Consider the following 25,894-nt stretch of genomic DNA (forward strand, 5'->3'; position numbering starts at 1 on the left):
GCGCCGCGGTCGCGGCCCGAGCACCGAGGCGCCCGGCGGGCCGGTGTCGCGGCGCGGAGGGAGGCGGCGGCACCGAGAGCTCACTTGTTGCTCGCCCCGCCTCGCCCTCGGAAAGCGGCTTCCAGGGCCGGGAGCTGCCGTCGGTGGGCCGGGGCGGGCCGGGCTTCGCGGGCTGCGAGCGCTTGTGTCTCGGGCATGGTGCAGGGAAGCAAGATTTTGAGTCAAAGCGTCTCCTGCCTGAGCACCTCAGAACATCTTACCCAGTGTTGGTTTAAATCCAAGCTTGCCGCTGGTTAAGCTGTCACCCATTTGAGCTAGTCGAGCCTGGATGTCTTTCTAAACTCCTTAGGAAAGAAGGGATCAATATTTTACGTTTGATATTTTTCAAACTGAGCCAGGAGCGGGCTGTGGAGYTTGGTGGAGGTTACGGACCTTGAGAGCAGATGGTTCAGTTTCTGCTGCCTGGGTGAGGGATGCGTAGGCTCTAATTACTAACTGAGAAGTTTGCAGTTGCAAACAGGGAGCTGACAGCTGCCTTACGTTGCTGCGAGCAGCTCAGTTGCTTCAGAGGAAGAAGGTGAGTGGAAGGCTTGCAGCTGGTAACTGCCAACAGGTCGTCCTGCGGTGGATGCGCTGAACTCTGTTGGCTTTCACGGGGAAGGATGAGCGAAAACAGGTCTTACTTTGAAGGAATATGAGAAACAGCCTGACCTTGTGCGTAGCACAGACTGTGATTTCTGTCCTTTTGCCTCTGTGTTAAGCCCAGGTAGGCACTCAAGGAAATAGCAGAGTATGTCTTGCTCTAGCTTTCCTGCCAGTTTTGGGCTGCAGTTGTTTTCGAACTCTTGATAGGGTTTGTACTCTGATCCTGTTGTTTTTCACAAAATATAAGAGTGCTAAAGCAGTGAGTTTTGGCTGCTTGGTTTGTTATCCAGGCTGTGTCAGAGCTGCGTACTTCACTGGGAAGCTGACCTGGTTTCAGACTTCCAAACCATTGGTTCAGCAGTGGTGCCTAGAGGATTGCAGGAGCAGTCAGGGCCATGGCTTTACTGCCAGCTTGCGTCTGAACAGTTCCTTCAGAAGTAGCATTTGCTCTCTTTACCTTTTATATAGTGGATATATGATTATAAATGAAATGGRAGCGTGTGTGCAATGATTTTAATATTAACAAGAGGTAAGTTGCTGCCTCTTGAGCTTCTTTTGTTACTATTGCCAATGTTGCGGAATCCCGTTGAGAGGAAACAGAAGCGTAGTGCAGTATTAAGAACAGAAGAAATCTTACTTAGTGTACAAAGTTATGAACTGTGCTTATAACATGAGGTCTTTTTAATTTTGTCCGGATATTATACCCCTGTCAGATAGCAACTATGTTTAGATTTTTGAATGTATTGATTCTGTTTTTTTGTTTAGGTTTCTGGAATAAAAACTTTGTGTCTTAAAGCTGCACGGTCTCAGTTCAGACCTCTGTGACTTGGCAAGGGAGCAGAATTAACTGATAGAAAATGGAAAAGCAGTTTTGCTCTTGTGTTTGGTGCTACAAGACTGAAAGTGCTTAAACAAGTCTTATTTTAGCACCCCTCTGTGGAAGCAGGTGGTATTACTGGAACAGAGAAGTTACAGATTTGTATGGATTTTTATATTGGAATTAGCTGCCTCATGCTGTTGATGTCTGTCTTTGGAAGACTGGAGTTAGAGGTGCCAGTTACTTCAAGTTCTTCTTGGCTTTATCCTCAGTAAATATTATTGAGGTTTCTGTGGAACAGTTCTGCCGATTCCCAGTCAGACCAAAATGATTGACTCCATCTGAATACCAATGCCAAATGATTTGTTTGGAGGCTAGGTTTCAGATATGTGACCAGTGCTAAGGTCACCTGAATTTCAGTGACCTGCTTTGACTAATCATATTGTTCTTTAATCTGACAGTTTCTACTAAGGCATGTGGAAAGACTCAGGTAGCATTTTTCAGTAACACTTTGTCCTTTTTCTTTGTAGGAGAACCACATCCATGAGAAGCTGGTATCTCTTAGTTTGCTTCAGAAAGACTTTGTGCCTTTTCTGCTGAATTTTTTAAGGGAGCAGACCAGCCAGATCCTGACTAATGGACCCTCTACTCCTGCTAAAACCCCAAATTCCAAAGCCCATGGAAATCAAAGGACAGGATCAGAAAGGAGGGCAGGTCACACAACAGGATCAAACAGCAGCCGGGTGCAGCTCTTTTCTGAAAGGACTTCGGTGACCTCCTGCACCACAGATACCAGCTTTTCTCCTGCTGCTGCATCCAGTGGCTCCTCTTCCTTTTCTGGGTCAAACCTGTCTAGTCCTTGCAGTGACTTCACTAGCATGGTCTCCACTAGCAGCCCAAGCTTTGGGTACAGCCCTGTGCTTAACTACAGTGAGAAGCGCTCATCGCAGAAGGCGAGCTTGGGGAGCTTCCTTACACCCATGCCTGAAGCCCCACCGGTGAGGCGAGGCAGAAGGAAAGGCAACAGCTCAGTCAGTGCCTCTGGCCGGCAGGTAGTTCGGGACCTAGGACGTTCCTTGGCTGAGGATGAAGATGGAAAAAGTGAGAGTACGTCATGGAGCGCAGGGAGAAGGAAGCGGAATGAAGTACCTCTTGTTTCTGCCAGATCCCCACCCAGACAGTTAAATCTCAACAATTTGGAAGAGTTTCCGCCCATGGATGCTGCCTCTGGCTGGACAAAGTAAGAGCAAGTCTGCCTTGCTCTTTTGTTCTGATTGTGCTGCAGGTTACTATTTCTTGACTAGCTCATCCTGTTCTGCATGTCCAGATAAAAAGGTGCTGTAATAAACAGTATCTGGAGGCTAGTTTCTAATTCCCCTTGGCTGGAACTGTTTTGTAACACGTTGCCATGTAGGGGAAAATTGCTACAATAGGTGTATGTAGTTCATGGAGTATTCTGCTCCATGAACTCGTGCAGATTCCTCTTAATCCTCTCACTTGTGCTGCTGCCTATAATTCAGCTGGTCACAGGGTAGCTGATGGGAAGCTAAGCACAACCTTGTCCTTGCGTATTCTAACGAATCAGCATTATCTTGGCTCTTCACGTCTGTTATTCAGTATAATGGGAATTACTAATGAAGAGCAACTGAAAGGCTCTTAAGCTTTACTGATACTACAAAAAAGCTTTTAAATTGACATTCTGTGACATTTGGTAATGGCTGTTAGTATATGGCTTTGTTTATGTAGTGTGGTTATGGACAAAATGGCTAAGGTAATGCCTGTGTTCTCTTTGGTTCCYGGCAAGAACTGGTTTCCTAGGTGACTTTGCCTTAGCTCTGGACAAGCCTCTGTTTTGAGGTTGTCTCAACCCTTTCCTCTTTTTTCTTGGGGTTTTACTCTCGAAAATCCTCATTACCAGATATAATGCTTTCATGTTAGCTTATTTGCTCCAAGGGCAAGGTGATGTCTTCAAGTCAGGAATGAAAAATTCCAGCTGAAAATTGATAGAAGGGTCCGTACAGAAGTTCTGTTTCTGAAAGGCTTCTTTAGGCTGGCTGCCTAGTGTGTGACTGTCTGTATGGTGCTCTAAATGGTGCTTTGGCCAAAGGAGATATGATGCATTTCCAGTGTAGTAAGTTCTCATCAGTTGCAGTACGCCCAAATAGGAAAAAAGTGTGTCGGGGTGCGTGTGTAGGCTGGGGCGGGGAAGTGGTCATGCTGTAGGTAGGAACAATGCAAGAGTGATTTTTGAGACCCTTATTGCAATTAATATGTAGTAATCGGCATTTTCTTGAGAAATGTAATGCTTTGTTGCTGTTTCTGTTTTCCCCAATGCCTCTCACTGCATTACAGAGCCTATTCCTCAAGAACCAGTCTTGGTAGCTATGCACAAAGAGTGGTTTTCCCTAAACTTAAGGGGCTGAGGGTGGCTTAGGAGCCTGGACTCCTCATCATGGACAACTACATCTTGATTTTTTTTTCTTTTTAAGGTCATTTAGTCATTTAGAAATTGCTGCTGAATTGAACTGTTGCTAAAACAAGGCACGTCTTCTCCTCCCAAACTAGAAATGCTTTTGAACAAGGCAATTTAGAAGAGTTGAGTGGTACTGTGTTATCTGCTTTGTGACTTAGTAACTGATAGTTGTGTTCACAGCAAAGGGCGCTAGGCTACTTTTCACAGTCCGTAGTTCTGTGGGTACTTGCTTCCTATTCAGTGACTAGGATAAAGCCAGCAGCTATGGGCACAGCTAGGAATTCATTGTCATGACTCCTTACCTCCTTATCCATTTTACTTTAGTGTTAGGCTCTTCAGGAAGAGTTGCGTGCATCTTTGTTCTGTGACCTATATTTTTTTATTATTTTTTAAATTTCAATAGACTTCATTCTTTTCCAGCAAAAGCAAACCATCAAGGCGAATCAACCCAACTCCTGTAAGTGCCGAGCGCCCCCTCTCAAAACCAAAGATGTGCTTCACTTCTACACCTGTCAGTCAGTCACCAGCTGCTCGATTTCCGTCTGGGACAAGCCTTGAAGCCTTTACTGCCATCCAGGAAGGAAATCTTACTTCTGTGGTAGGGAGCAGCCTTCAAGAGGAGAGGGAGATGCTGAGGAAAGAAAGGTACAGCCTGAGAGGGTGGTGATGGACTTGATTCTATTTCTCTTATTTTAAGATGGTRCTTGTATAAGAGTGAGAATGACCAGAAGATTATTCAGAATGGATATTGGTAACTTTAAACTGTAACTGGTCTAAAACCAAGTATGAATCTGTTATCAGACTAGGATAATAGTGCATTTTAGYTTACGCTTCTCATTTTAAAGATGTGCTCGCTCTGCAGCAATGACTGTGACTTTTTCATGAAGAATTTGGTCACTCCTCACTGCTTTTATAAGATGGCCTTTTCTTGGGCTAGGACATGTGGCTGTCCAGCTTTCCTTAGACTTGCATAGGTGATATAAGAGAGTTTGTGCTAGTGTAATTAGGCTGTTTTTGAAGATATCGCCTGTGATGGAGGGTGTAGTTTGCCTTGAAGAAAATGAGTTAATGATGCAAATTTGGGTAAAGTGTTTTGTCTGCCTTGCAAAACTATTAACAAGGTAACACAAGCTTTCACTCAGGGAAAATGGGACATGGGGAGCATGAATTTCTGTTTTTAAAGTTGCTACTTCAGCTATCTATCTAAAATTTTGTGTGCTAGGAGATGAGGTGAAGTCTGGCTTCAGATTTTGTCTCTACCATTCAGCTACTGTGTGACTTTTGTTCTTTGTATGTAAAATGATATCACTGTTGCTCTGTGAAGATTGATGCTTGGGGGGGGAGCAAAATACAATAATAGAGAAACTAATAGTTAAAATTGTTGACAGAACTGTCAGTGTTCTCTATCTTTTTTTTTTCCCTCCACTCCTTAGGGAAACTTCTTAGGATGTGTGAGAACTGAGCTAGTAAGGGAGAAATCCCTTGTTGGTATAGTCATCCTAAGGCTGCAGCTACCTACAGCGATTTCTTTTAAGAAAGTCTTGCTTCCCCAAGCTTGTCATTTTTGATCAATTTGGTTGAAACAATTGTCATACGAGTCCTTAAAATAAGAGACCTTTCTCAAGTATTTAACATTACTTTTTGGTTACTGTGTGATCAGACTGTGTGATCTTATTCAAGCCAGTTCTAGGAAGAGTCAGGTGTTTGTTTACTGGTGAAATTCTTTTCCTGCTTAGCCTTTCAGCCCACCTCCATGGGACCAGAATTGGGTCCGTAATGCTGAAACAGACCCATGAGGTTCTCCTGAGCTGCTGTTTGCTCTTTCTTTAAATTTTGGACCTCTAGCAGAACTGCTCAGGATTTGAACCTGGCTCTGTGCACTTCAGTGAAGCACATATTCCTGTCTGAATTATATCTGAAATGTTCCACTAATCCATATAAACTAAAGTAGGCCAAATGGTATTGTGTGGGCTTGATCAGGCCCATCATGATTGATTTGAAAGGGGCAGTACTTGGAGCTGGGAGCTGCTGTTGTATCCTCAGCAGTGGTGGGGATGAGTGGTACAAAACCAGCACAACCACAAACCAATCTGGGTCACTTTGAGCAGTGGCAAGAGTGCAATTCATGATGAGTTAGACTCTGCTTCACTTCTGCCTTAGCACGGACATTTCACGACTTTGTTAGAATCTGACATTAKTGGGTTTAGGAAGTGACAAATAGCAAATAATTTGGTTCAGTTATGTCAGCAGGGCATTTACGTTTCAGGCAAGGTAGATGAAGGATGTTGGTAGGTAAATAACCCTTTTACTCACGTGTTGGGTCTATTTCCTTCTTCATTGCAGTGGTTCCAAGTTAGGCCAACAGAAAAAGTTCTTTGCCTCAGTTAAAAACAAACAAAAGCACCCTTTCTAGTCTTGCCCACAGTTTTTAAATTGACTCTTAAAGATTTTGCTTTTGAGACTGTAGAAACAGAAACATTGTGACAAGAGGTGGGTGCAATGTTTGAAGTGTAGCTGTTCTGTTGAGATCTTTTAATGATTGTTTARTATTGCTGTTACTGGCTTTCATCCTCCTCACTTGTCTTTTGTATGCAACTCTGCTGCTGCATTTTGCATGGCCTTCGTAGGTATATTTTCAACAATACCTATGTCTTTAACTGAGTGACTGTTGTTGATTTAGAATCTAGTAATTAAAGTAGTTTGTTCATGTTGTTTGTTCAGTTGGATTATGTCAGCTATTGCTTTGCCTTTCCACTTAGCAGTACTGGATCTTCTGCAGGCATCATTAACGTAAATATATCTTGGAGTCTTGCCGTGAACTTTATTTTCATAGATTTTGCAAAGTGTTTGGCTATCAAAATTACGTAGGTACGTGCAAAAAAAAGTCTTAGGACCTAGACTCTAATGGATYCAATATACTTAACAAATAATCAGTTTATATGAGAAAAAGCAACCACCTAAGTTAGATAATTTAGCCAAAGCACCACATTGTGTCATCAGAGTTGGAATTTGAATCTAGTTCTTTTGACTCTTTTGACTGTTAGCCCTAAGACCTTTTCTCATTAAGGAAAAGATAGGTTGAATTAGTATCATACCCGGTAAAAGCAGTCTTAGGCAGTATACATGACATGGTTACATATTGCAGGAATTCCTTCACACTGTACTACTGCATGAGAAAGACCTCTTCTTACCATGTGACTGCATGTGTCAGTATTGCTGATCTTGAATTTCAGATGCAAGCTGCTGCACCAGGCGTCTTCTCCTGCAGGGCTGTCTCTTGATCCTGGTACTCCTACTAAACCTGGCTATGCTCGTAGTGGTAGCCTCTCCACTGAAAGCCACCTGGTGACCTGTGCAAATCCTGCTAAAGTTTCCTGCAAGAAACAGTTGGAGTGTCTGGCGCAGCTCTATTCATCTTGTATAGCAGGTGAAGACCCAGAAGATGTCAGACTAACCTTTCTGTGAGCTTTGAACTTGCATGTCCCTTGGGATGAAAGGAGGTGGATGAGAAGTAAAAATCGTGGGTTAGTTTCAATGTACAAACAAGTAGCACCTAGGCAAATAAACCAAGTCAACAGAATTATTGAAATAATTGGGTCCTAGGCAAAAGCTCAGGGAAGTAGATGAACCTGACATAGTACTCAGAGTTGTAGAAGGCTGAAATTGTACATTCATATTCAAAGGTGTAAATTTGAGACACTAGATTTCCCTAACATGTCCATCCTGTAATTCCCATATAGACTTACACTGCAGCTGTGTGTGGGAGGGAGTTTTCTGCTGTCCCTGGCATAGAGTAGTTATCTGGTTTTTTTACTTTCGTTTATTGAAGCAGATCAATGCTGAATATCTACATTTAGTATCTTATTTCCTCTCTTCCAGAAAATCTGGTACCAAATATTTTTCTGGAGCTCTTTTTTGTTCTGCAGCTGTTAACGTCTAAAGGCACTTCTGCAGAAGATGGGGAGAGCGACCTTGAAGTCAATGAAAGAAGTGAAGGTCAGCAATAGTGTTGAACAGAAAGAATGTTACTTCCATGCAATGCTGATGTAATATAGAAGAGTAGTTGCCTTTAGCTTGGACCATTGGTCTTGAATTCCATAGAAGTGCCTCATTACCTCTGTGGGCCTGATCTGAGATGTTAACCAAAATCATACATGTTTGAGCATCGAGCTTCTGCAACATGAGTTTAAAGCAGGGTTGCTAGATACGATATGAATCTAGCTTTCTGCAGTAGCACAAAATTTGTTGCGATTATTTGCTAAAACAAACTTTCAAAGAGAAGGAGGGGTATGTTGGATCCTTTATTCCTAGCAAATCAAAAGTGCTGTTGACCTGTGAATTTTCTTTAATTTTATTTTTAAGTTGAGGTTGGACCATAGATTTGGGCATGTGGGAACCATCCATATAGATGCATAATCTTTGGATTTGTTTTCTGGCAAATACAGACTTAAACTTAATGCCACTGTTGGCCAAAAGGTTGAGAAGTGATCTTTTCTTTCTCATACAGCATTAAATAACTTAGTTGCCTTTGGAATAGGGAAGATGGGTCTGGATTTTTCTATTTGTGTGCCAGGGAATCAGAACAGCTAGAAATTGAATGCTGTTTCTGGAAAACCATTTAACTCTTTGGATATGACAGTTCCTACCTTCCTCAAGAGCTAACTGCTGGTTATTTAGTTTATAAATGGTGAGAGATGCTGTTGTCTCATGTTTCTTCTTTTTCCTTCTTAGATGCATCAAGGAAACAGCATTTCCGAAATGTGCACAACTGTGTTTATTTTGCTGTTCAAGTCTTGGATTATCAGTATGAGTGAGTTGAGTTTTTTTTTTTCTCTTCTGTCTACATCTGCAGATGTGTATGAGATGAAACAAATGTGCTTGGATTTTAGAGCTTTACAACTTACAGGCCTGGTGTGTTTAATTTTCTTGTTTTAAAAAACAAAAACAACAACAAAAAACCCCAACGAAACAAAAAAAACCCTTGGTCTGAATTTGAATATCTAGGAGTTTTCCTTACACTGATCTGTCTCCTAAGCTTCAGTGCCTGGGCAGGAATGGAAAAGTTAGGAGATGAGAACAGTTAAAAAGTGGTCGTAATTTAGGGAAGTAGCTGTGTTAGATACAGACGGAATGGAGGAAGATGGCAATAGACTTGTTTCTTTGTACGGCTTGAGGTGATGCTTATAGTGGGCCCTTCAGATGCCAGTAGGGTTTGATCTGGGTGCCTGGGGCTTAGCACTCTTCACTTGATACTTTATAAAAATGAGCATCTCTTCAGGTCTGATCATAGTATTGTTTTATGTCTGTCTGTGGGTTTTATGGATGTTGTCTTGGCAGAATTATTTCCCATTTAGAAAAGGGGACACTGAAGCTCTTGGCTGAAAATGAACGGATTGCATCTTTTTCTCCCACCTTGCACGAGAGGCTCAGGCAGGCTTATGAAAGCAGCACAGCCAAGGTAAAAATTAGCAGCCCTCAGTTAATGTTGTTTTATACCTTTGCATTGTTGCTCTTACRATGGCTGTAGTGTTAAATCTCATTCCTTCTATTTTGTGTGTCTTGTCYGATTTTCTTTGGGAAGGGTCTAAAAGGTACTTTTTTTGTGTCAGTGGGCCAGTGAATTGCTAGGGCCAATGACTGTAGCTGTAAATCGCTGCTGACTAGCWTTACATTGCACTCCAGGCCCTGACCTCAACCAGGGCTTGATGACAGAGCTCCCAGTGACTTTGACAGGACCAAGTTTTGCTTGTGAAACTCTCCTCTAATAAACATGGGTCTCAGAATGGTGGCTTGGATGCAATATCAGAATGTAGTTTGGAAGAGGTAGTTTGGAGCTACATAACTCCCTTTAGGCAAAATGCATAGTTACAAACTCCTTTTAGGCAAATAAAACTTCAGAGGAGACAATGCAGCCTGTGAAAATTGGTTTCCTGGTCTGATCATCTGAGTTAGRGAACTGAAGCTGGATGATAGGAATTCCTACTTTATTCTGTATCCCATKTCCTTCATCATTTAAAAATGGGGATTGCTATTGGCAAAGAAAGTGTGGTGTTYTGAGGCTAAGGCACATGAATAGCTGAGCTATGGTAAAGGTTTTTTGTTAACTGAAGCCATATGCTTTTCAAGTGGGAGAAAYAAGAATAATACAGGAATTGCCAGCTGCTATCCTGTGTTCTCAGAAGAATCTCACACTCAAAATATGCTTTGACTGGTGGCAGATAGCTCTTTCTGGTTTCTGTATCAATGCTAGTTGCAATCTGGTCTGGAGAGATTGCTTAGAGAGACAAGGAGCTCCCATCCATCAGACGGAGTGATTYCGCTTCAGTAGCATCATGTACATTATGCAGCTGTTGGTGTTTGTCATTTCCCAGTTACTAACTGCTGGTTACTGTCTGAACAGCTCGATTGGTTCCTGCTTCCTGATCACTCTTCACTGTTTTTCCTAGGTATCAAATTGTTGTATAAATTAGAGACTTACTGTAGTCTAAGGGCTGTGTTTACATTTTCAACAGGTGTCTCTCTTGCTGCCCTGCTCTGTACAATCTGTTTCTTTCCAGCCAGAAACTGACAATCGCTCTAACTTTCCCAGTGACAGAGCATTTCATATATTTAAAAAACAAAGGTAAGCTACTTCTAATGCTACTCTATGGCTCACAAGGCATAGTCTTTCTGTAGTTGTGAACAGAGGACATTAAGAGTGTCTGTATGCTGGATGCTGTAGAAAAACCTGGACATTTTCACTCTTTAAAGCCTTGGTCTTTGTTTGACTGCAGGAGCTAAATGCATAATGTCTTCAGACGTTAATTCTTCGGGAATTGCTGAGGCTGCTGGTAGATACCAGTACAGTGTGTAACCTTAGTGGGTTGCTTCTGCAAACAGAGCTGACACTCTTGGTATTCTTCCATGGCAGTGGGATGAGGGGAGGCTGGCAAATTGTTTTGGTCCTTTTTTCTTTCCTCTTAGGTGAAATGTGGCTTATTCTTTCCTGCTTCTCAGTCTTCAGTGTGTATTTTAATGGGTGTTTTGGTCATTCTGTGTGAGTTTAAGCACTTGCTGCCAAAGACAGGGGAAATGGAAACTCTCTGAAATACTGAAGTTAATGAATTTTTTTAAGGATATCTGAAGGCTTGGAGGCTTGAGTTATTTTATCTGGAGTAAATTCTCATTGGGGAACTTATGAGTGGTTGAGTATTCAGTTACTGTTCAAATTTTGAAGACCAGGATTTCATACCCTTGAATATCTTGATTCACAGGGATATCTTTTATGAATTACTGCGTGAATGGGAGGATAATCATGAAAAATCTGGCTGGGACTTTGAAAGAGTTCTGGGCAACAAGATCAGGTAAGAGTCTAGTGCAACTTCAGCTAGAATTGAACTATAGTTTTTGCAGCACTCTTTAATGTAGCTGAACTGCTGGTGCAGCATACTAGACTCARTGTCTGAATTTCCATGTTCTTCCTAATGGCCTTCTGCAATGATCTGTAGGGGAGCTACGTTTTTTTTGGAAAATGTTATTCCTGTAAACTTGCTACTAGATTTAAGGGTATCAACTATTACATTAAACAAGGCATAGGTGGCAAGGTCATAAATTTATCAGTCTTGGTGTAATTCTGTCCCTGGTCATAACCGTAGAGAGAGCCACTCTCACAGCTGGTATGTTGTGCTCTGAACATTGTTGTTATATACACTTTGGTGTGCCTTTTGTGTTTCCAGTGCCCTACTACTTTTGTGTGTAAAGAAGCATATTACATGTTTAGAATGTCTTAACTCTTCTAACTAGTTTAGGGAATTCTGGTTTCTTGGCCTGGAAAACAAGCCAAGTTTGACTGTTTCTATGGAAAGCAAATTGTGTTTATTGATACTATCAAAATAGAGTATTTATAAACAAACTGTTCAGCTCTGAAAAGCRTTTGCCTTGTAGGCTTCTGTGTTAGTCTTAACCTCCAGCCTACTCACRTTACATGTGTAAAGGTGGCTTTTCACCAGAGGAGCAAAACAAGGCTGAGATCTAAACCAAGAAATTTTCTTTCTCTTCGAGCATCGCAAGTACTGCTACTGCTGCTTTYTTACTTGCATCTATGTGAACTTTCAGCTCACTGATCTGTGCAAGTGAGAGTGGGAGCAGAAACTGTTATTTAGGAAGAAAACAAACTATATGTTTGCAGTGGAGGAACAGTATCTATTCATCTCTTCTAGAGCTATGTTTGCTCTGCAGGTGTTCAGGGAGAATCCAGGGAGAATTTTTCTTTCCATGGTCGCAGATGGGGTTCAGTGCTTGTGACACTTCATTCAAAGGAGGACACTGTAATGTTGTCTTTGTAAAGAGTTCTGGAGATCATTTTCTTAAAAGCAGTTGTTTTGTGCTTCTGGTATAATTGAGGAAAAAATGCTTTTTCATACTACAGAGATGCAGTCAGCATTTTGTGATGTTTTTTTCACAGGGCTATGATGGCTCACTTATCTGCAACCTGCAACCACAGCCACTTTGCCAGGCTTTTTCAGAAACAGCTCATCCAGGTAAATGACTTGTTTTTCCATGAGGAAGTTCATCGATATTGTTTTGTCCCTTCCTCAGCCCAGGAAAAAAAAAAGTGTCTTGCAGGTTTATTTTGAGATTTTCTTATGGAACATTATTTGGGAGAGCCAAATATTCAGGATGGGAATTTCCTTCCTTTTCTTGAAATACAAGTCGGTGATTAGCCCTCTGTAAACCAGAGTTAAGGCTCAGTGAGCACATCATGAGATCTAAGACTTCATTCTCCATTCTTTGCTTTCACCTGCTAATATTAGAACAGTTATAATTTTTCAAAAGGTATAGCATGTATTTCGATATGTGTCAAATGCAGGAGTGCCCAGTTATGTTCCCCCATAATATTAATGATTGTTTCTTGACTCTAGCATGAGTACAGGAGCTGCAAAGTATTTATGGTTCTTCTGGGTAACAGTTGGGGTTTTTTTGTACAATTTTTTGGCCAGTTTCAAGGACTATCTAACATCATTGTAGCTGGAGGAATGAAGAAAGAGAAAACGCTTYTGGTTGAAGTATAAATCTTCAGTGTATTCTAACTATAAGTGATGGCTTATCTGTGGGTTTCCTTTTGGACAGCAAGAGGGACAAAAAAAAATGATGTAAGGGTGTTAGTGCATACACATTGATCAAAATTCAGGCTGGACACTGTTGGAATATTGAAAATTCCTTAAGTCCAAATCTTCTTGGCAATATCCTGCCTGATGTGTATTTTCAAAGGAGATTGTGGGCAAAAAAGGTGAATGGACTCTACATCAACAGGATTAAATTAGTCATAGGTGCTGAACTTCTGTTTTTCATTTGTGTCTTCTTAACTCTCAGCAGCTCTTGTATCCCTCTTAAAAAAAAAAAAAAGCCTCATAAAGAGGGGGAATGCAAGGGGTTAGTAATGAAGTGAAACAATGCTTGGTTATGAATTTCCACCTCCCTATTCTTCCTTTCTTCTGAAGATGTGTAAAGGTCCTATTGGTGGTGGCACAAGCTGGGGAGATACCCCAGACCAGGATGTCCTTAATATGCTGGGCTCTGACAATCTGAGCCGGCTGAAGAGACTGCAGGAAAGATTTGTCGTTCCTCAGAGCATCAGAGGACCTTGCCCACCCCCTTCGTTCACAGGGTGTCAGCAGTTCTTCAGGGACTTCATCCTCAGCGCAGGCAGGTTAGCCACCTGTGGTCACTGTTTCCTTGGTGAAGTGTTGAGGGGGGAGTAGGGAACACCAGTGTGCCTCTTTCACAGTAGGGTGTTGTCTGGAGAGCTTGGCAGTGGTGCARGCTAAGCAGAGCATGGCAGGAATGCTTTCAAGCTGCAAAATACCACAGTGTCCTTGGCTCCTCAGCACTGTGAGCATGCTAATAGATGTGTTCTGGCCAGATAGAAGAGCAGGCAAGGGAGGGGTGTAACATTATGCTAGATTGTAGTAGTTTTCTGTCTTTAAATAGTATCTCCTGATAGCGATTCTGATACTATTTATACTACTCCACCTAATGGGTTCAGGTCTCTCACAGAGCACAGCTCACCCAAGTTCAGTTGGTTTACAGCTTCTGATTGGACARATTCACATTCTTATTATGCTGGGACATGCTGAGCAGCGGCTGTTCCAAGGAGCGAAAGACAAGAATGGAGAAAGGGGTCAGCCAGCATTACAACGTCAGAAGTCTTGTCCCTTGCTTTCTTGACTATCAGCATGGTGCTTTGGAGGTTATTGGCTAGATAAAATCTGTGATGCTTGGTATGATTCAGTGACAAAGGCTTGAAATATTGCAGAGTGTTAGTTGAGGTTTTACTGCTGTTTTCAGCCCAGTCTGACTCATCATCTTTTGCTGAAGTTATCAGTTCAATCAGCACCTGGTGGATAGCCTGTGCCTGAAGATACTCGAACTAGACGGCCTTACTCTGATAGAGCATGAGCACAGTGATGGGGAAGCAGATATGGATGAACAGGTAAGCTTGTTTGCAAACACATCTGGCAGGAATTCCCTGAACTGTTCATGTAGCTAAAGAACTGTTGTTTTAGTTATAAATGGGATTTTCTTCCTTTAGAAGTACTTTTTAAGTTATTTGGAGTGTCTGCCGTGGTATTTGCAGGACAAGAGTCTCTTCGTTTGTTTTTGTGGTAACTTGACAATCTAACTTGGTTATACATGTCTGAGGCCCTTCCCAGTTACTTGTGTGCATCAGGGTGCTCTTGGAACTGTGTCTTACGAGATGATGCACAATGGTTTGAAAAGTGATTTGTTGTGATGTAGCCTCTAGCTTACTAGTACCCTATGTCAGATCTGCTTCATCAATGAAATAACCAGGTTTAATTGTGGCACTTGGTTGCGATGACACCTTGCTGCTCTTCCAGATAGAAAAACTTCAGTAAGAATGAATTTGCAGTAGTGCCTATTCAGATGCTCCTTCACTCATCTGTACCTAGCAGAGGTCTCAGAGCTTATCTGTGTTAGCAAAGTAGCAGCCAAATATTTGTGGAAATTTGCAGAGCAATAACCATATGAAGGAAGCATCGTGAGATCGGCTTTCTACCATCTCACTGATTCCAAAGTTAATACTGTGAAGGTGTGATTTAGCAGCTGCTTGTTTTAGAACATTCTCAGATTGATTTCTTACTGCTACAAGTGGAGCAGTTGGATGCAGAAGCAGTTTTAAATATGTATGTTTATAATATGTGGGCATTTTGGAAATGTACTGTTATTAAAAGCAGTGGCAAAGTTGTGTGGTACTTTTACATGAAAGGAATGGAAGTTGCATTGTAGGTAGTTGCTTTGCCAGTCTAGGGTAGCATTGCCCCAGCTTTTTTCCTTTTTTCATTTCAGGGTGAAAAGAAGCGTTTCACTGTGGTGCTATTAAGCCTGCGACTCCTTGCCAAATTCCTGGGGTTTCTTGTTTTCTTGCCATATCGCACCATGGAACAGCCAACTAGAGACCTGCTAGAGTCTGCAGTAGCTTTAAGAAACAGAGTAAGAAACCAAACACTTTCAAGAGATCTGTCGTGAACCTTTATTTGGCAGGCACGTTTCCTAATCTGATGAGGGGATTAGGATTAGTGATGTCAGTTCGTAGTGAGCCAGTAGTTCCTAGAATTATATTACTCTGGTCTGTGCCCCGTTACATGTCATGGGGGGTACGGACAAAGGAAGGAAAAGAGTTTGCATAAGACAGAAAAGAAGGAGCAATGTGGTGATGGTGAGGTACCGTGTCTTCCATTTTCTCTGCCAAACTGGGGCTGTTATATCAGAACTCAGACTCAGCTAGGAAGGCTTGTATGTATGCGGTAAAATCTAGCCACTAGAAATGTTTTTTGTTAGTTTTGCACTCTGCTTCTAGCCATGTGGCACACTGAGTGCATGGAGGCAGGGGCTAAACCTGATTTCACTGGTACACAGTCAAGCTTATGGCCTTAGAACTTTCCTTTTGAAAATACTGTCGGACATGTGGTTGCTGTTGTGGTATGGTTTCTATCTGTGAGGTGCAGAGAAAAATTTTCGTTAGCCAAAACAGCAACCCGTATTTGCAGAGATGATTTTTAGCAAGAAAAGCCATGMTATAGATAAGATTTTTCTTCAAGTATCAAAAGATAACTTCAGGCTGCTGCTTTAAATTCTGTTGTCCATCAAGACCCAGCCAGTACTGGATGTGTTGAAGCTTCTGAGACAATCTATTCGAGACCGACGTGCTGTCCTCACTGTTCCTTGGATTGTGGAGTTCCTTTCCCTTGTGGATCATATAGCTCCTTTTCTTGATTACTACAGGAAGGTATTTTGTCTCTTGCTGCAGGTATACAGGTAAGAGCCTGGGAAAGGGCATCTGTTCAAGAACTCTTCTGTGAAGACATGCTCATATAGTTGGGGTAGATGGCATTTAAGGATGCATGCTGACCCTAGCTTGAGATTCTCATAAAAGGTACATCTTTTACACTAGAGCAAATCATGAGCATTTCTTGCCTTACATAAAAAGGGAGCACATCTTAAACTCTGAGATTAATGTTTAAATATATGCTTTTTGAGTAAATAAAATTTTTTTAAGCCCTGACTCTCTCATTCTACATCTGCAGCTGTGATTTTTAAACCTTGTAATGGCCTACAAAGTTTTCCATGCCTAGATGATGCACTAGTGGTTTTTGTTGTTGTGGGTTGTTTTTTTTTTTTTTTTTTTTTTTTTTTTTTTTTTTTTGTTCTATGTATGGGAGGAAAATTTGAAGCCTGTTCTAGTGGGTTACTTAACGTTTGCTGTTCCAGTTTAAATTTAAAACAGCATGTTATTTGGATGCATACACACAAAGCAAATAGAACGTGCTTTCAGCTCTGCAGCAGACAAATGGGGAATGTCTACATTGTGACAAACAGTATGATCAGAAGGTGAGGGATTTGGACTTCCTTCTTAGAATTGAGCTATTGAAGTCTAACACTTTCTCCCACTGCTCCTGCTGTGTGGCAGGTTAATGGTCCTTTCTGAAGATAAGGAGATGAGTTTCCTGAACAAGCTGCTGATTCTTGCAGTTCTGGGTTGGCTTTTTCAGGTGAGTCTCTCCTGTGTGTCTAAAGCTCTTTCTAAAGCTCTGCCCTGGAGAAAAACAGGAAACAAAACTCAATAGAAGGTAATATAAAAATGARTTAAAATACCGTAAAATACTAAATACTAAAATCTTTTCCACTAGTGTGGGATTTAACAATACTCTGTATTCTAATGGAGAATTGTTTTCCTATAGTGGACTTTTGTGTGAAATAACACTTTTCCRATTTGAATTCTAATTTTTGCTGAAACATTCTCTCCTTATTTATCTATATCCTTGTAAGCAAACTGACGGCTAATTTTGTTAAAACTGCGAGTTCTTGTCAGAAGGGCAACATACTAACTGACACCCTTGAATTAATGGAGGATTTTTTTTGCTTGATAAAGGAATGGTTTGTGATAAGCTTTTAAAATCATTTTGTGTCTCAACTGGAAAGAAGGCGACTGAGTAGCAGCAGCTTCTTCGACAGGTGGAAGATGCTGTATAGGGAGGGTAAAGAATGTGCTTTATGAAAAGGTGATAAAATTAAATCTTGAATTTTATGGGGAAATGTTATCCTTGTGGCCTAGAGGATCCTCAGCACTATTTTTTCTTGTTTTTTGCGGGTGGAGAGGTTGCTAAAATTTTAAAACCCTCTTTATCAGAAATACTATAAGTTATTGACTACTGTTTGGGCTGTAAAGATTGGGGTTTCTGTTTCAGGTTCCATCAGTCCCTGAAGAGTTGTTCTTTGCCACTGATGTCAGGAAGGAGGGATTGATGATGGGTGCTGTGACATCCACTCGAGCTTTGGTGAGTTCGTGAAATAGCAGCTCCTCTGAATCTGTGGCTGAGGAGTCGCAGGAGTTTAATGTCAGTGTAGCTGTGCTGAGCAAAGGAGTTGAAGGCAAATGGATGGGATGCTCCAATTTGCCAAGTGGCTAGACTGCCTTGTGTCCTGGGTTGTAAACTGTTTGTGTTAGAGCTCTCGGGTTTTTGGCAGGCAGAAGTCATCTCAAATGCTGCAATGGCTTGCACAATAAGTGCAAAATTATGCAGGAGAATCAAGTGTTTTTATATATGGAAGCTGTTTTCCTAGTCATAGATTTCTTGTCTCCACTTGCACAGGGATAAATTGCAGCTCTTCCCCAAAATAAATATTAGTAATGGTGAACTCAACAGATATATGAAAACAGGACTGTAAAAACAAGGTTACTATCTTTGGAGTCAACTTCTATCCAGTTATATGGCAAAGGGTAACTGAATTGAAAGTAATTTGAGCAAGCAGAGAAGCAGGTGAGTATTTGGGAGTTACTTGAAACATTGTATATTCCATTCTGGGCAATGAATTCCTGGAAAAATCAGCAGTAGGTTACCTAAGGTATACGTGTATCCTGTTCCAACTAGAAAGTTCTGTTTTGCACCATCAATCAGTGGCAGAGATACAGTGCAGAGATCAACTGAATCTCTGCACCTGTGGAAGTGTAATGCACAGCAGATGTGCCTTATTTAGTCTCTTCTCTGAACAGATTTCTCTCACAAGGAGCAGCTGTGAGAGGTAACAAACCTAGTTTCCTTCCAAAACTATTAGTTTTCAGTTGGGCTTTGGTGATTGGAAGCAAAGGTTGAGCTGTATAACTGGATGTAGAGCAGATTATCATGCRTTACAGGGCTATGCTGAACCTGTGGTTGCAAAGTTCATCATTTTACTGTGAAGGCATTTGATCTGGAATCCAGTTAGCTTTGTTGTTTTTGTGGAAAGGCTGCTTTGAAATGTGCCTATGACTATATGTATGTAATTTCTGACTTTTCTTTAGAAAACTTTCTTGTTTTGTTGAACAGACTTTCTTGTTTTGTCCTGCAACTTTTCTTCCCTTCTCTTACCAGGACTCTGCACCCTTGGTGGATCAGCAGTTGCTTTATACCTGCTGTCCCTATCTTGGTGAGTATTTTATTGATGATTGTCATAACATTCTTTCATACTGTGAGTCCTCAAATCGTCTTTCTTCCCATTCCTCACAACCTTTGATCCCAGCTATTGTACAACTAAACCGTGATGAAAAACTGTGTCGTGAATCCTGTAGTTGTGGATAATAGCTGGTAAAGTTGGGGAAGGGAGGCTGCACAGCCAGGATAGTTGGTTTACAGAGCTAGATATGGAGGAAGGGGGAGCTTGTTGTCCACGTGCTGGAAGAAGTGTAACAAGGAGTTAAGTATACTGCTAAGTATACTGTTGTATAGGTATAGGGAGAGATGATTGTACTGTGAGGAATGCCTTAGTTSTAGAGCACGGTTCTACTGTCAGGCAGAGGGGAAGAATCCTTTTGTAYACTGATATTTTTATCAGGTTGTTGTCTGAGGCAATATAACTACATCTTTTCTTCTTTTTTTTCTGGGATCTGACTGCTATGGGTAAAGCCCCTCTCTGTAGAGAACAGAGTGCTGGATGGTGGGACAGCGCTCTGCCTCCTGGGCATTTGGTGCTATGAAAGCTGTATGTTAACACAGCAGTTCCTGCATCATGAAAGTTTCTGGAGGTTGAACAAGTTCTCAGGCTTTTTCCCCCGTGTTGTCYTCTGACACTGCTGGAATTTTGAGAATTGCTGCTTATCCTGTTGTCCTTGTAGACTTTGTACAATTCCTGCTTGCCAGGATAAAAAAAGGGGTYGCAGAAACAGCTGCTCCTTGATCCTTCTGGGCAAGTCCTTAAGTACYGGGGAACTTCTTGGAGCCTTGCCTTCCCTGCTCTGCCCTGCCAGTTATGTGGGTGGGATGCCTCTCTGCTCTTCAGAAACTTCAGCTTTCGCAGAAGTGGAAAGAATCTGCTCTGGAGATGAGACTTGGCTGTTTGGAATTTTCTGTGAGTTTGGATTGTTCTCCTGCATGTGGGATTGATGACTGTTTTTTTTTCTTTACAGGTGAGCTGCGGAAACTCCTCGCCTCTTTTGTGGCTGGCAGTGGAGCAAAGAATGGTGGCTTTATAAGGAAAATCACTCCAACAGCTGCAGAGTCCTTGAAACCCAAACCTTCTGTCACACAAAGAAAACTGCAGGTAGTGAAATTTGGGAAGGGCTGTGTGCTGACTCCTGATGTGAGCCAAGCGCCAGTGTACTTGCTTTGAACTCATGTAAGTGGCTTCTCAAGTGGAAGCAGGGCAGGAGAAATTACTTGTATGATGGTAGAATGCACAGTGGCATCATAATGTTAAGGAAAGAAGGATGTAGACCTAGATAGCAGGGAATGCTCTTTGACAGTCAGGTTTGCCTCCTCTGCATTCCACTGCTTAAATCGTGTGGCTGGAATGTCATGTGGGTGCTGAGTTCCAGAGAAATTCAGTAAGCATTCTTRTAAGGCAGAACTAGCCTTTCTCTGTGTCTGTCTTTTTAACATCTATTGTTGGTACATTTTTCATATTCTGCTTTGGTAAGGCTGTAACTTTGCTTTCCACAGAAGATGAGAACTGTGTGAGCCTACAGGATTGCCAACCTGTAGTTAAGATAATGCTTTCTTTCAAAAGCGAACCCCATATGTAGCTCACTGTGAGCAGGTGCTGTCAGAGCTCTCCCATTCTTGTCTTCACTGGTCACTGGCTTTCTTAGTTTTGGAAAAGCTGTTAATAAGCTCTGGGTTAAATGGTTGGAAGGAAATAGGAAGCAGAGACTTTACAGGGGTGCCAGATGCTACAAAAGCAGAATGTGCTGATATAGCCAAATAATGCTCATTAGGACAGGAACTGTGCTAGTTTTGTCTGCCTCTGTGATGAGGAGAGGAGGATCTGGGTAGAGTGCTCTAATCAAATTGTAGCACTTCRTTTCTCTTGAACAGGCAGAGTTGGAACAGGCCTTCTTCCACAACCAGCCCCCCTCCTTGCGGAGAACAGTTGAATTTGTGGCAGAGAGGGTGGGATCCAACTGCGTTAAGCACATCAAGTAAGTGCTGGTGATCTGTTCTGTGACTTAAGGAATAACTCTGCAGCACTGAGGGAAGGAGATGATTCTTTAGAATTCTRTGTATGGAGGGGAAGATTCAGGAGAGGGGGAGAAACCTTCCCTCAGTGTACTGTATAGCAGAACACTGAGGCTCTGGAAGGCTATGACAGTGGGGTCAAGCAACATCCGATTTTGTATYGCAGGGGGAATTTTAAGGAGGAATGCAAAGATGAGGATTATATGGCTGTAGGAGACTTGGAATGTAAATRTAGTGGAGAATTTTGAGACTTAATATCACTTTCAGAATATTCTTGCTAATCATAAAAAAGTTAGATCAGAAGGGACCTCTGGAGGTCATCTGGTCTAGCCTTCTGCTGAAAGCAGCACCCAGCTTCTAAGTTAGGTCAGATTGCTCAGGGTCTCCTCTGGTTCGGTTGTGAAAGTCCACAAAGACAGGGATTCAGGAACCTCTTGGCACTCTGTTGCAATGCTTAATTTCCCTGCTCTTTTTGAAAGATGTTTTCTTTTTCTGAATTTTCCTTGCCTGGCTTGTGCCTGTTGTCTCTCATCATTTTGTCGTGCAGTTTCTGGAATCTTGCTCTGTAACTTTTTCTGYTCCCTCTTCCCATTCTCCCGTCTCTCCCCAGCCCACCTTCTCTTYTCCAGGCTAAATGAACCTGGCTCCCTAAGCCTGCCCTCATATGTTGTGTAYTCCAGCCTCCCAACCATCTTAGTGGCATTCTGCTGAATTCCAGTTGTCAATGGCTTTCTTGTACTGAGGGCCCCAAACTGGACACAGTATTCCATATAGAGCCTCATCAGCGCTGAGGGGGAGCAGTAACTTCCCTCAACCTGCTGGCTGCACTGTTGCTGATGCAGCCCAATATGAGGATGGCCTTCTTTGCACAATGACTTGTTTAACTTGTCTACCAGAAACCCCAGGTCCTCCTTTGTAGGGCTGCTACCTAGCCGGTAGACTCCAGCTTGTACTGGTACATGAGATTATTCCATACCAGATGTGAAGCTTTACATTTCTTTTTACTGAATTTCTGAGGATCCTGTCAGTCCATTTCTCCGGTGTGGCCAGGTCCTTCCGAATGGCAGCCCTGCCCTTTGCCAGGGGCCTGTGCTGAGGGTTTGTTATGTCCCATTGTCAGGCTTCTTGAAGACATTAAACAGCATGGCCTGTGAGGAACACCGGCTGTAATGAGCTGCTGTTGACAACTTGTAACTTTTGACATCCATTCAGAGCCTGAGGGTATTGCTGCCAGAAAAGATCCCTGTAACTATGTATGTTAAAACTTAATCTTTTAACTGTGAGTTCTACCAGTACTCTGATACTCCATTGCTGTTTATTTCTCCTTACTGAAAAGATCAAGRAGGTCCCATAGTACTGCACACTGCATGGTTAATTCCTTTTTTAGCAGAGTGGCTTGTTGCATTTGCACCTGGGAGGGAAATGGGCATTCTCCTGGAATGGGGGGAAAAGTCTGGTAACAGTTATTAGGGGTGGGGGTTGTTGGGTTTTCTTTTATTCCCCCCCCCCCCCCGCCCCATACTTATTTTGGTCTGCTGTTTTTGTTTGTTTGTTTGTTTTTCCAGGGCAACGCTAGTAGCCGAGTTGGTTCAAAGGGCTGAAGTCATGCTGCAGGATAAAGTGAAGGAGGAGGATGCTAATCATGACAAGCTGCTGGAAGAGGTGTGCGCTCATCTGTATGAGGAAGGGGCCCAGGCACTCATCAGAGGCAGAGAGTAAGAAGGAAAAGCTATTTAAACTTGTGCCTTCCCTTCTSTTCTTATTGCAGAATCTATAGGCCTGATTTGGCTTAGTCTGTCATGTTCAGTTTCTGGTAATTCTAAACCCTGACTTCTGCTCTTCTGCTGTGCCTCCAGCCAGTTAATGTCATATTTGTAGGAAGGAATAAAGGTGCTTTGTGTTCCTCTGCATCCAGCTCCAAACTGACATCCACTGCAGTTACTGTGTTTTCCCTCTTTGGAAAACTGAGTATTGCAGCTTGTTAGCTTGTAATTTGTCTTTCCTCATCTGATTCTCTTTATCTGACTTTTTTTCACTTAAGTCTTCCAAGYGGTTTTGACTGTGAGAGTATGTGAAAGTACCTGTGCTAATGAACTTCTGGCTGTTGTCCAAGAGCTTTGACTAACACTGTGCATGTTTTTCTTGKTTTTTTTTCCCTTTGCAGATTTTGCAAAAAGAAAGGGCCTGAGGCAGTAAGAGTGTTACTGCCAGAAGAGACRTCTGCAGCAGTATGTATTTTTATTAAAACTTATTCAGTACTTGACTTTGAATTCAGATCATTACTGTATTTCCATTGCTGCTTCACTTATCTCTTAATAGTTTAGGACAATGGAATCTATTGAGATTCTGATGTAAAGACTATTAGCTAAAAGGAAGACTCACCATCTCTAGGCTCTAGATATTCTGGCTAAAGTGATTCCCTACTCAATAGCAAACTCCTAAATCTGTTGAGACTAGTGGTATGGGTTACATTCACATTGCAAGAATAATGCTTTTCTTACTATCAACTTCTACAATAATTGATGGGGTTTGTATGGGAAACTGAAAAGGGCCTGTCCTATTGCTCAGAATATCAGTTCCCACAATGATGATGGTGCCCTGTTTAAATGATGGTGTCCCAGATTAAACCTTTTCCTGATAGAGTTTCTTTTGATTTTTTCACTGACTAGTGATGTGGTTGGTTGTAAATCTACTGTGCTTGTTATCCTGACCCTAAAGGTTTTGAATAGTGCAGAAGACATTGCAGTGGAACTGGCTACTGAGAAGGCCTGTGGCTGGCTTTCTGCCAACATTGCAGGTGCGTCTCCTTACCCTGCACTGGGGTTTCTAATGTGGATATAGTACTGTTATCTGAGGTGAAGGCATAGAAGTTCATTCCAGTGTCATGAAGTACTTGGTCACACTCATTTTTCTTTTAGTGGGAARCATGCAGTTGCTCTGTTCCTCCTTGTTTAGGAATAAGAGGAATGATTTCTAGCTCCAAGAACCTTCTTTCTCCGGGGATTTTTCAGACTTGGCCCATGTAAGTGATTTTAGTTATGGAGGCTCTTAAGGTGTTGAGGATGAATGCTATGGAAGATGTCTTCTGAAAATATCATGCAGGCTGAAGTTGTCTTAGCACCGCAAATGTACGATACAGACAGCTACTCTCTCAAGCCACCTTATGGTCCACATCTACACAGTGCTTCTGGAAACTTCTGTAAATCAAATGTCTCTTGGACTGGATGTTTTTCAGCAAGCTGAAGGCAGTTATAGTTGTTCTAGTCTGTAATAGTGCTCTGGAAACTCGAGAGTCTTTCAAGCCTGTGATTTCAGGAGGTCATGTCAAGAATCAGGGGAGAAATATCTAGCAGCATTTGCAGCAGCAGCATTTTAGTGTTTCAGATGTTGGTCAAAACTTATTTTGGTACAAAACRCCCAGCTTTGGGCGTAGTAGTTGGACTAGTATGATCACGCTGATTCAGCTTTATAATTTGGCATTGCTTCCTGGCTTAGCTACTTCATGTTTGTTAAACCCTCTCAATCCTTTTGATGGAAAATTAGAGATGAGCGAGTAATCAGTGGTAGCTTGTGCCTCTCTTTAGATCTGTGGGTTAGCTCTCTCTCTCCCTACCAGTGCCTCTGCCTGTAAAGCAGCATATGAGAGTGATGAGGATTTGAAAGTATAAAGTATCCTTCCTTCATTGTGTAACAGTCCTGAGCCTGGAAGGCTTACAGGGGTAGCGTGTGGAAACGGTTATCTGCCTCACTGGAGAAAGAGTTGAGGTAAACARGTCTTGTTCCCTATTCTCTTTAGCACTGATCAAAAGAGAAGTGAAGGCAACCTTCAACAGAATGCTGAAAGCACCAGGACTTTCCTTAGCCAGCGAGGATGCTCTGGAGCTGAGAAGGGACTGTCCCCCAGGCTGTCAACACCATGCTCCATTTCCCTCCCAAATCATCAATGAGATAAAGGTACAGAGTGTGGTCACTTCCTGGCTTGTCCTAACTCCCTTCTTGTTCTTCACCTTTTATTTTATTTATTTTATTTTTTATTTTTTATTAAGGGGGGAGGAGGAATGGCATCCTAGTCCTAAGGAACTGCGTGTGAGGAGTATGTGGGAAGTGGGATGGAAAGGTCTTTTGTATTTCATCCCCTTCTTTCCCACTCTGTGTAGATTGGTGTTTTCTGGTCAGGAGTGCCATCTCAAATACAGGATTCTTGGTACTATGGCAATGGCCATTTGATGTGGGTGGCGTGGAAACAACAGTTATGAGCATTGTGTGTGATTGTATACTGAAKAGTTGGTGTATCAAAAGGGCTCTTTTTATGTGGACCCGATTGTTGTTAAGGAGAGCTTTTTGGTCATACATCCTGGTCTCTGCTTAGAATAAGTATTTTGTGTTGGTCCTTTCAGTTCTACAGAGCTTGTTAGATCCTCATCTTACACATCAGAGGAGTTCTGCATTGAATTAAATGTCAGATGTATCTGTATGAATCTGTTGAAAAAATTTTACCAGTCTGCAYCTGCCCTTTCATTCAGGTATAACTGGGGAGAATCAGAATCACTTGATGATGGTGAAGGGCCTTAGATTCAAGCAGTTTTCTATTCAGTCTGGTTCAAAATACATTTTGGTCTTTATGTGTTTAAAAGGTCACTGTTCTTGTAAAGATCGTACAATTATATAACCTGTGACAGTAACACTTGAGAAAAGAAATAGAATTCTAAAACCTTCTTTGTTTTTTCACTGCTTGTTCTGCCTACTTTTTGCCTAGTCTTGTCTGTCCAAGCAATAATTCTGGATCTCACTGTAACCAGATTTCCAGCAGTTTTATAAGGAAAAGTACAAATATCCTTTAATACTTTCCTGACTGGGCAAAAATAAAATAGGGTAAGATATGGGAAGAAATCAGGGGCTTTTTTCTGTAAACTGCTGCCTTTTGAAAGATATTTTGACAGGGTGTCTTCTGGAATGCAACTTTTAAAATGG

The 25,894-nt window shown here is 42.0% G+C and overlaps 2 protein-coding genes across 2 annotated transcripts in view; one reads left to right on the forward strand and one right to left on the reverse strand.

Annotated features, from left to right (window-relative positions):
- Positions 1-309, reverse strand: part of LOC146598717 (uncharacterized) — a 3,055-nt gene extending 2,746 nt beyond the window's left edge. The window contains exon 1 of the mRNA XM_085299884.1: positions 261-309. Within this exon, the coding sequence (XP_085156010.1) occupies positions 261-309 (49 nt within the window). The remainder of the gene's footprint in view (positions 1-260) is intronic.
- Positions 310-1,215: 906 nt separating this feature from the next.
- Positions 1,216-25,894, forward strand: part of CDAN1 (codanin 1) — a 30,559-nt gene continuing 5,880 nt past the window's right edge. Inside the window, exons 1-23 of the mRNA XM_085299885.1 lie at positions 1,216-1,287; positions 1,993-2,702; positions 4,356-4,580; positions 7,169-7,362; positions 7,815-7,931; positions 8,667-8,745; positions 9,273-9,393; positions 10,448-10,557; positions 11,189-11,278; positions 12,379-12,454; positions 13,415-13,623; positions 14,292-14,406; positions 15,282-15,425; positions 16,084-16,250; positions 16,903-16,984; positions 17,681-17,770; positions 18,845-18,899; positions 19,876-20,009; positions 20,783-20,886; positions 22,489-22,638; positions 23,088-23,151; positions 23,642-23,720; positions 24,720-24,877. Of these exons, the coding sequence (XP_085156011.1) occupies positions 1,216-1,287; positions 1,993-2,702; positions 4,356-4,580; positions 7,169-7,362; positions 7,815-7,931; positions 8,667-8,745; positions 9,273-9,393; positions 10,448-10,557; positions 11,189-11,278; positions 12,379-12,454; positions 13,415-13,623; positions 14,292-14,406; positions 15,282-15,425; positions 16,084-16,250; positions 16,903-16,984; positions 17,681-17,770; positions 18,845-18,899; positions 19,876-20,009; positions 20,783-20,886; positions 22,489-22,638; positions 23,088-23,151; positions 23,642-23,720; positions 24,720-24,877 (3,345 nt within the window). The remainder of the gene's footprint in view (positions 1,288-1,992; positions 2,703-4,355; positions 4,581-7,168; positions 7,363-7,814; positions 7,932-8,666; positions 8,746-9,272; positions 9,394-10,447; positions 10,558-11,188; positions 11,279-12,378; positions 12,455-13,414; positions 13,624-14,291; positions 14,407-15,281; positions 15,426-16,083; positions 16,251-16,902; positions 16,985-17,680; positions 17,771-18,844; positions 18,900-19,875; positions 20,010-20,782; positions 20,887-22,488; positions 22,639-23,087; positions 23,152-23,641; positions 23,721-24,719; positions 24,878-25,894) is intronic.

Source organism: Rhea americana, unplaced genomic scaffold (genome assembly GCF_003343005.1).
Source record: "Rhea americana isolate MKP2758 unplaced genomic scaffold, rheAme1 scaffold_155, whole genome shotgun sequence".
NCBI classification, from domain to species: domain Eukaryota; kingdom Metazoa; phylum Chordata; class Aves; order Rheiformes; family Rheidae; genus Rhea; species Rhea americana.